The sequence below is a fragment of the Hemicordylus capensis genome, chromosome 7, assembly GCF_027244095.1.
Source record: "Hemicordylus capensis ecotype Gifberg chromosome 7, rHemCap1.1.pri, whole genome shotgun sequence".
NCBI classification, from domain to species: domain Eukaryota; kingdom Metazoa; phylum Chordata; class Lepidosauria; order Squamata; family Cordylidae; genus Hemicordylus; species Hemicordylus capensis.
Window position 1 is genome coordinate 38,395,028 of NC_069663.1, and position 10,703 is coordinate 38,405,730.

The following is a 10,703-nucleotide window of genomic DNA, read 5'->3' on the forward strand; positions in this document are numbered from 1 at the left end:
CACCTCTGACAGCTTTTTAAAAGGCAGTCAGGACACATCTGTTCACCCAGGCTTTTAATTGGGTTATAGGTTCCAATAGTTTTCAACAGTTTTAACCTTGTGTCGAATTGTAAATTGTTTTAAAGTGTTAATGTTTTAATTGTTTTAATTTGTACTGTTTTTATTGTAAACCACACTTGAGACGTGAGTTTGGGGTGGTATACAGATATGTTAAATAAATAAGATAAATAAAAATCAGTAGCCTCGGATTATCTAGGCTGCTGATAACAGCTGTGCCTGCCATCATGGTTATGACATTTCCCTCTTAGGACAAATGCTACTGTAACTATGAGTGATGAGGTTGGGGGTAGGGGGAGTGACGCTTGGGGGCAGGACTTCTAAACTGCTTTTGGCGCTGTAACCATTGACTGCACTCCCCCTCACCCACCCCCAGCATCTGAACAGGGCTAAAGATTTCCTACATTCCCGGAATAGTCCCCACAGCAGATCTAAATTAGCCATTGAGCATCATTCTCTCTATTCCCCAGTCCCCCGAAACGTTTTGCCATTTTAAGGTCTCCCCCTTTCAGGATGTGAATGGCAAAACTGGAAGGGTTACTTATTGGATATCTGAAGGTATTCATGTATATCCGCTCTTTGCCCATGACTCCACAGTCTCCCTTGCTGTTGACCAGTAGCATGATCCACACCGGCTGATAATTTTTTGTCCTTCATATCCAGAATTCAAAGATTGCTAAATGGATTAACCTCTTGCTCTCTTCCTAATCAGGGCTTTTCCAACCACAAAGGTCCCAAGAGGTCGCTGGAATTCGGCAGGAGGGAATTGATCAAGGTGGATACTCTTGTATGTACAGGGGAACCTGTTGTATCAGAAAACAGGAGAAGGCCTACACCCCGAATAGGGCTTCCTACATATTCAAACGAAGAAGAGGAAGAAGATGAAGATGACGATGATAGTGGACCTCCCATACCTTACACTGAAACGTTACGATTCCAAAAGAAAGACACAAACTACCAAATGGCTGGCATGGGTCAGAGTGCTCATGACCCATCTTCTGCATCCAAAAGTGCTCAGCTAGATGGAGGGAGCTTACCAGATTTGATGGTGTTGAAGCCATTTGTTTGGACAGGCTGGGAAACAGAGGAGACCAGTTCTGGGCTCAAAGAGAGTCAGAGGAGCTCACTTTCAGAGGGTTCCTCTGTAGGGGGATCCCTTGAATTTCCAGATAGTTGTCCAACTGCTGGAGAAGAAGGACAAAATGTTTCCAGTGTGGACATAGATTTCTTGCTTCAGTGTTTCACCTTAACAGAAGGAGATGACACTGCTGGGGTGCAGTTCACGGTCGCAACAGGCTTTCCCAAAGCCAGCTGTGGAAGACTAGAAGTTACACAAATATCCCTATTAGGAATTCAAGATAACCAAAAGGACTCCTGTGGACTCCTTGGGGAGGTGGAGGAGGAAGAAGATGATCATGGATTTGAGAATGATTGCAGTGGTCATGGAAGACTCATGGCAGAAATGCCTCTTTTGGAGGGTGGAACGGCAGGAGGAAACAGAGGCTTGAGAGAGGAATCTACTCCAGGACAACCCAAGTGCCATGGGTATCGGCCCAAGAACACAACTTATATTTCAAGGACCTGCCTTTCCTGACTCTTTAAATTGATGGGAGGCCTCCTAAAAAGGTCTCCTAAAAGTAATGGGAGAAGCTGTAGGGATTCCCCTCCCACCAAGGTCGACGTTGCGAACTGTAAATTTGCAGTGCAAATTTTACGATAAGGAGAAACAAACGTGGAAATCACAGTGTTGTACCCCCTACTGTTATGCAAGTCAGATTTAGACACATTGGCCTACGTCAGTCAGGGGTTCCCAATCTGTGGTGCTCCAGCTGCTGCTGATCTACAACTCCCATCATCTCCATCTACAGTTTATTGTGGCTGGGTATGATGGGCATGGTAGTTCAGCAACAGCTGGAGTACCTCAGGTCGGGAGGTACTAACCTGTGTGATGTCCAAGGCAACTCTGGTCTTTCTCACTGGCAGAGCTCCTGTGCCTGTAAAAGCCAGCCCTGGACGTGTTGTGCAAGAGCGCCATTGCATAACTGCTTGAAACAGCACACCCGCTCTTGCACACCGGAACTTATATGGGAAACCATGTTAGTTCCATTGCACATGTGCAGGCATGCTTCTGCTGCGCATGTGCAGCATTCAATTTAATGTGCAACCACATTCTTGTGCCATACCACTATGGCTGGCTTTTACATGCTGGAAAGGCAAAAGAGGATTGTGTATGTGTAGCCATGCCGGCCGTTGGGTAAGGCTGCGTTGCCTTGCAGGTCATGTGGGTCATCTCCCCACCCTCATATTTTCCATCAGAGCTCCTTGGGATATCATTATAAGTGGAGGAGACAGGCAGAGCCATTGACTTGTACTTCTTTCCCATATTTTTCCATTGTATCCCTTGTTTCTCATGTTTACATGCTGCAGTAATTCGGAGGCTTTTAAAAAAAAACCCTACAACTCTGTTACAGCTAGTCAAGTCAAAACAGGGTACCAGGATTGAAATTTCCCTGATGGAGAATGAGAAAGGAAGCAGAAGATTCAAGGTGTACGTTTCATGCTGCCTGTCTTGCTATGTTGGGTGTGCACCTGAGAAGTTTTCATGAGGTCAAGCTCAGTTGATCTGGGTGTACTGTCCCAGTCTGGTCAAGGGTTCAACCACATGGCCCAGACTGCAGTTCAGGAACACAGCATAGTTCAGTCTTCTTGAAGATCTGTCAGGACATATTACGGCTGTTCTCAAGATCCTAAACAGTGTCTGAGGAGCACCCAGCCAGGAAAGAAGAGCCGATGATTGGCGGTCTTGTGTGTTTACAAAGATCAAGGTAGGAAGAGGGGAGAGTGATGGCGTGGGAGGCGGGAGCTGGGGAGGATGGCTTTTCCTCCACCCTTGATACACGCTAGGGACAGATTGCAGGTGGGCCACACTCATCCTACCCAGCCCCCGGCTCCCACATGATCACTTTCCCCTCCTGCTTTGATCTTTGCAAACACAGGACCACCAGCCGAGAGCACACCTGGCTCTCCTATCCTAACTTTGATCGTGAGAAGAAGTCTCAATCTGGACACCTATCGAAACATTCACAAGCCAATGCCAATGTCCTTAAATCCGTTAAGCAGCTTGATTTCAGTCCAGGACAAAATAATAGTGGAGTAAGTAGAGAGGAAGCTGAGCTTTTGGACGGATGGCCATGTAGATTTCGATTCAATACAAATGGATGCAGGTGGCTGTTGTTGTTATTGCCTCTGCTGCAACTTTGCAATGCCCCCTCCCTCGCTGAATAAGATGTGAGGAAAGAGACGCCTCCCCTCCACAGAAATCTCTAAGTCAGTATTAGCCCCATGGCACAATGAAAGCTAGCTCATCAAGCCGTGAGCATCAACTACATAATGCCAGGAGAACAAAGACATGTACATGTTTGATGTGTTGTTTAATTTGTTGGATACGTCTATGGATAATTGCACCTAGAGGAACTGCAATCCACACTGAAGTCGAGATGTGCACGACCTGGTTCATGCACTCCCGGGAGGCCATGCAGATTTCATGCCATGCATGCTCACGTGCATTGGCCATTTCCGGTATGACAGCAACCAGGGCTGCAGGGTGGTACGCTGCAGCCCCATGGCAATGGTTTTGGGGAGAACACCAGTGGGGGGAAAGCGGTGGGGCAGGTAATGGCACCCTCCTTGCTGCTTAAAGCCCCCACCCCCCGCCTCTGAACCAGCTCCAACGCCAGACTTCCGAACCGGTTTGGCACTCCAGAAAAGGAGCGTTGAACCGGTTTGTGCACATCCCTACACTGAAGTGGTGTGTGAATATCTTTGGTGGGTGGATGTGAATTTATCTATATACTGTATGTCCATATACCTCATATAGCATTTACTGTGCATTGTCACCCGCTCTTCTGCTAACCAGAGGAGAACAAGGTAGACTGAGCTGGGAAGCCCTGCCAATGCTCCGCCCACTCGCTCCTCTGCCTTTTCTCCTCCACATGGCCTGAAATAATTGGGAGATGGAAGGGGAATGGAGGAAGATTGGTGCAGAGAATGGCCTCTATTTCCCCCCTTGCTTGAAGGCTACTGACACTCTTTCTCCCTGCCTCCAAGTCCTCCCAAGTCTTTTCAGAAAACATAGAGCGGGAGAGAGAGAGGATTTTGGCTACTGGGGGTCCAGATTGCATCCTCGACAGGCTGGATTTGACTCAGTGGCTGCCTGATGCTAACCCCTAGATTCAAGGGCCAATTGTGCGTCCACATGTGTGGTATTTCTTGTAGGTCGGCATTGCAGGGACTTCCCAGGAACACACAGAGCTGGCTTTCAACTCTGTCCCCCAGAATTGCTGGGTGTGTAGGAAATCACCATCTGCACCCCCTTCAAATTACAGAGAGAGTCATTCAAGCAGTATTTTCTTTGGGAGGTTTTCTATGACAAAGAGACAAACGACGTAGTCTTTTAACGCCTGTCATAGACAGACAGAAGTGGATGGGAAGTGTTCCTCTTTTAATAAGCAGTAGCTGCAGGGAGTGGGGAGATCAGCCTAGGGACTGTGGCAGGCAGGGAGGGGAGGTTAACGTTTCCCCCATATCATTTTTGATTGAAAATCTTCCGTTTGCCCTCCGCTCAGGGTGACTGCTTGACCCTGAATAGGTTATTTGCAGCAAATAGCCATTTTGGCAAATACCTGCTTCAGGGAATGATGTTTTGTAGGGACATGCTGCAAGGGGAAAATGTTTATTTATTATTTATTTATATTTTTATTTATCTCCCCTCCCAGGAGCAAATCTATACTTGTACAGCTGTGTTTGAAGAATACGGGGCACTGAAGCTGCCGTGGCCTCCCTCATCCACCCCACCATTCACCATCCGCCACACCATTTGCAGCCTCCGTGGCCTGCCACTGCTGCTGTGATCCTGCCACGCCCACCCTCCCCACCACTGCCCCACAAATCCTTGCAGCCACCGTGGCTGGCAAAGGGAAGCAACTCAACCAGGGGACAGTATCATGACATTATACCATGCTACAACCAGCTTGCTTCCCTTTGCCGGCTGCCGCAGTTAGCAGGGCTGCAGTGGTGGGTGAACTGGGACTGTGGTGGGAGGGGCAGTGGCAGTGGTGGCAAACTGCCAGAAAGTTTGAACGCCACCAAAATCACTGTGCCACTGCCCCATCCCAAGCCAAATCTTCACCATGTGGCTACTTTTTATCAACAAAACGTATACTTCTGGTCCGCTCTCAGCATTAAACCCGTCTGTTAATGACAAGTTTCATGAAATGTGTGGTGTGGCCAGTATTTTGAGACACACACACCCCTCATTCAGATGCCTTTTGCTGGGGTGGTCCTTCCATGAGTCACCTCGGACGGCAAATTGTTGGGTGTCACCAGGGCAGCAAGGTGTCCTCAGGCACCTCGCCTGCCTCTCTTTACTGTCCTCCCCAACTGAGTAGAGATTCGCTGCCACCATCTCCTCCTCCTTCTCCCCTGTTGATTTCTGCTGAGCTGATAATGAAAAGGGGGAGTAAGTGGAAGATAAGATGTGGAAAGGGCATTAGTGGACTGGAGATGCTCATGCCATGCTGTATGCCATGTGGTGGCGGAGGCATGTGCACACATATACAGTAAGTGTGCACATGGAATCAATTGGTGGCTATTGCAGCCGCCCCTTGGGAAAGGGGAAAGGGTGACGTTTGAAAACCCAGTTTCAGGCACAGAAAGTCTAACACCATCATGCCTCTTGCTACCATGATCTGATTTTTTTTGAGCAGTCTCTTGGCAACTGGACTGTCTCTCTAAAAGTTCATCATCAGATCCTGATGGAATAGATGCACCAGTAATTCAGATCACCAGCTCACAACCCTGAACATTCTTCCTGTGCATTTAAATATGCTGTAGGGGTAAAATAATAAGGCAGTTTCTTCTGACTGTTTCTCCCCTTCAGTCCTGTCTTCCCTTCCCACTGCCTGATATAGGGAATAGGACTGCAGGTGTGTTTCCCAATAAGCTTCTGTGTGTGTGTATCCATTCCTTTCCAAAGGAATGGGACTAGGTCTGGTAGATCTGTTAGCATTTTGATGTTTACATTACCAAGGAGTGTGTGTTTCATGTTTTATTCCCATAAATGGGGAAAATTCAAATAAAATTTGCAAAAGTTACATTTCCTTAAAGGGTTTTTTTGTGAATGCATATCCTACACCATCAAGAAGAGCTATTTTTATTGTACAAATGAGTGTTTGTACTTTTACATTACTTTTACATTATTATTAATGTAATTACTTTTACATTATTATTAATGTAATTAATATTGCATTGATGTGTAGTTACTAGTAGCAATAGCCCAGTTCATTTTTAAAAGATCCCTTAAAACAGATAAGAGGCTGCCTTGTGTTTAGCAGAGGGAGAGCAACTGCCCCATCCAACCCCAGCACAGCATTCCTTCAGTGGCTGTTGCTGGTGTCTTCTTTATGTTTCTCTTGTCCTAAGCAGCCAGGGGGCACCAACAGGGGCAATTTGGGTGGCCCCTCTCTCTTCTGCCCCACCAGAAAAACCTCAATGCCTGCAGGCTGGCTCTTCATCAGGCGGAGCAATGTGGTTAACCGTGCAGCTCTACCTGATGAATGGCCAGCCTGCATGCAGCTCAGGACAGAGGAGCCACCCAAGCTGCCTCCTTTGGGGTGCTCCCCTGGCCCCCTTAGGGCAAGCCACTACTAACATCACTCCTGCTACCTGGGCAAAGAGACACCTTTTAAAATGGTGTTTCTCTCATTTTTCCCAGGGTCGATGGGGAGCACCTGTCCCTTTCCAGTCCAGCACAGCATCTCTCCCGTGGCTGTGGCTGCTGCCTCCTTTTTTCAGACTGTGATCCCTTTTGGGACAGGAAACCATTTTCTCATTGTTTTTGGTATGTAAACTATTCTGAGAACTTTATGTTGAAAAGTGGTAGAAGTATTTTTTAATAATAACTACAAGATGAAAAAGAAATATATTTTAACTCTCCTGGGAGTTATTCACACATGGCTTCACGCTGTGGGGTATCTGAAGAGCAAATCAGATGCTTAATTTAGGGGATTAAATTGACAGTTCACATAGCCGTCGGCTCCTCCCCGCATTCCCGGGCAGACCTTTTTCCTGTACGTTCCCACCACAGGAAGAGGCAAGAGAGTGTTGTTGGGGTTTTTTTGTTTGTTTCACAGCTAAGAGCGGAAGGGTGGCATGACGGGTTGCCAAGTAGCAGATGGATCAAACAGCAGGATGCTTAACCCTTGCCTTTGTGAGTGAGTGACTGCCTTCAGAACCTCATGTTCTCACTCCCCCACACACACCCCTAATGGAATCAGCTCAGACAAAAAAGGGCTCAGGTTGCATCCATTCTGCATAGCTAAAGCCTATGGAAAGCATAGCAAGACACACATTTTGCAGCCTGTGCTTGTGTTTAACTCAGGAATTTCTCCCTCCCCCTCCCCTTCTGGACTCCTTCAACAGAGTATCACCAATCTGCAACAACACCTCCCCACTCCACCCCCAGTGCTTGCAATTGCAGATCATTTAGAGCAGACCATACCCCAAACAGCTGTCAAACTACCCTTCACTGAGTTTTGAAAAAAATGCCAATTTGCTGGCATGTCCACCCCCTACATAACAGAGAAACTGTGGGGCATAACAGAAGCCCCAGTTTTTCCCCCCCAAAGCCTCTGAGCCAGCGTGGTGTAGTGGTTAGAGTGCCGGACTAGGACCAGGGAGGCCTGAGTTCAAGTCCCCATTCAGCCATGAGACTTGCTGGGTGACTCTGGGCCAGTCACTTCGCTCTCAGCCTAACCTACTTCACAGGGTTGTTGTGAGGAGAAATTCAAGTATGTAGTACACTGCTCTGGGCTCCTTGGAAAAAGAGTGGGATATAAATGTAAACAATAATAATAGAGGATTTTTTAAAAGCCGGACATACTTCAGGCTAAGCCAGAATGTGCAGCCTCCATTCGGGGAAAAACAAAGTCCTGTCTGTCCTGGTCCCTGATAGCCCGCAGGGAGCTTGGGGTAAATCCAGCTAATATGTGGACTGGCACACTCCAATCCGGAGTGGATTCGAAATAAAAGCCCTGTCTGTAAAGCCTCCTGGATTGGCCTGTTGGAAGACAGGAAGGCAAAAAGATGTTTTCTTGAATATTTCTATTCTCCATGAATGGCTTTCCAAACACATAACAGGTTGATGCTTATCCCATATTCAGAAGTGGATTTCCTCCAGGGCATTTTTCACACAAGGGCTTTTATCTTTTAGCTCACATCTCCTCCAGAATGGAGGTGTGCATTCACATATCGGCCAGATTTACCCCGAAATCCCTGTGAGGTATCAGGGAGCACTTCACACATGATTCAGGCATTAGAGCCAGGGTTTTTAAAAATTCAATTTTTTGCATCAGCTTCTTGGGGCAACTTTGAACTTGCAGTAAAGCCTTGCAGTAAATCCACAGTAAAGCCGCTGTATGAAAACCCTCCAGGTGAGCGAAAGGACAGGCATCCCTGTGTTTCCAAATGAGCTGTGATAACATAATGGCTCTACCTTCTTCTAAGAAGTCCTAAAGCATCAGCTTTGCATGCAGAAGAGCCCAGGTTCGATCTCTGGCAGCATTCCAGAAAGGGCTGGGAAAGCCTGAAACCTTGAAGAGTTGCTGCCAGTCCGTGCAGACACTACTGAACTAGATGGACCGATGATCTGACTTAGTATATGGCAGCTTCCTAAGCAAAAACGGCAATAATGCTGAACTGCCATCTGTGACAAATCTGTATGTAGCATCACTTGCTAGGGAGAAGGATGGCAGTGGTGTTTTTGAATGTGCATGTGATAATGCCCTAAATTGCATAGTTTCCGAATCTTGGATCTCGGACTATAACTCCCATCATCCCCGTCCACCATAGCTAAAGGGAGATGTTGGGAATCGTAGTCAAACAACATTTGTGGACCCTAGGTTGAGAACCCTTTTCAATCCTTTCTTTCTCCAAGCCCTTTTAGCCAACCTGCTCCTTTCAGTTCTTGCCTCCATCCTCTCCCAGACAAGATCAAGCAAACTTGCTTCAGCCCCCTCTTGCCCTACCGGAGGGCGTGAGCCTCCCTACCTGCATTCCAAGACGAAGAAGTTATGCAGGAATTCAGAGGTGTGGCTTTCAAGCAGTCTTGTGCAAAGGATTCCCATCGTGCATTTATGATTACTGATTTTCATTTATAGTCCAATCCACTTCAGGCCTAGGAATGTGTGCAATTAAAAACAAACAACCCATCCAGAATTAATCAAATACAATCAGTGGTAAAGTCGCAAATTCAGAAGTGTACTCTTCATAGGGCTGAGAGAGATTCCTGCCTGCAAATCTTGGAGAAGCTGCTGCCAGTCTGTGTAGACAATACTGAGCTAGATGGACCAAGGGCCTGACTCAGTATATAGCAGCTTCCTATGACCTATGCTCCCATGACAGCCCCGTAGCCACAACCACCCACGCCCCATAGCCATGCCCAACTCAATGGCGGCACCACTCCACTTAGATCCGGCAGCAATAATTTGAGGGGTTCTGTTGCAAGACGCCAAGAATAATTTCCTCAGCCTACAGAGCTTGGCGCTCTGTAGGCTTCTTGGGTTATTAACCCAGAAGAGCAGTCTGGATTGCCAACCACAAAAGGTAAAGGATACTCCTTGTGACTGAAGACACGAAGAATGGTAATAAAATCAATTCTAGTCCTAGATTCAATTATATATCCAATTGTGTAACAAACTGGTGAAATGGTAAAAGCAGCCTGTGATTTACATTTAGGAATCGAAGGGCTTTGCATCCCTGGAGCGGGGGAGTGGGGGAGTACCAGGACTGCACTACACCACTGAATATAATACTGAAGATACATTTCAAAACTGCATCCCCCTGTTTGATGGCCCACAGGCAACACAGATATATATTATTCTATTATTCATTTATTTTTATTTATTCAAGTTATATACCGCCCTTCCAAAAACTGCCCCCAAAAGGGTGGTTTACATCAAAATAAAACAACATCAATTAACAATTAAAAACAAAACCATAAAAATAGCATAAAACCATAAAACATCTAAACAGTTAAAATTGTAGCCTTCCTTCCCAATTTTGAATAAATCTTGAAGAGATTAGAGCAGGGGGGGAACACACAATTATAAAGTGCAATTGTCATTATGTTCCAAAAACTAACCTTTTTAATCATTCAGAAAAATTTGACAGACTGGTAAAGTGTGGATTTGTGAAGCAGTTAACTGCTGCTGACGCCTGTGTCATCTAACAGCAGGATTTTGTGTTACTACTAAATAGTTATGTTCTGAAAACAATTGCTGAACTCGTTTGATTCAACAGACTTCCACACTTTGTCAGTGTTGTACTCTGTATAGGGAAGCACTGTCAGAATCCTTTTGCATACAGCCGTTAAAAACAATTCACAACAATATTGTAAATATATGCATGCAACTTCTTTTCCGGAGGGTTTTGTTTTCTTCTACAGTGTAGACAGTGTAGCAAAAATTGCAGAAGTCCTTTAGCCGCAGGGTCATGAACAGAGCACGGTTTCTGCCGGGTGAGGTAATAGCAAGAAAAGCGGCCGGAGCAGAAAAACCAGCCCCTCCCGTATCGTGAGGAATGCCAGCAGG

The 10,703-nt window shown here is 46.4% G+C and overlaps 1 protein-coding gene across 1 annotated transcript in view; it reads left to right on the plus strand.

The window, feature by feature from the left end:
* The window catches only part of IFNLR1 (interferon lambda receptor 1), a 46,778-nt gene extending 40,569 nt beyond the window's left edge, over positions 1-6,209 (plus strand). The window contains exon 9 of the mRNA XM_053268519.1: positions 770-6,209. Coding sequence (XP_053124494.1) covers positions 770-1,651 — 882 coding nt within the window. The 3' untranslated portion in view covers positions 1,652-6,209. The remainder of the gene's footprint in view (positions 1-769) is intronic.
* The last annotated feature ends 4,494 nt before the right edge of the window (positions 6,210-10,703 follow it).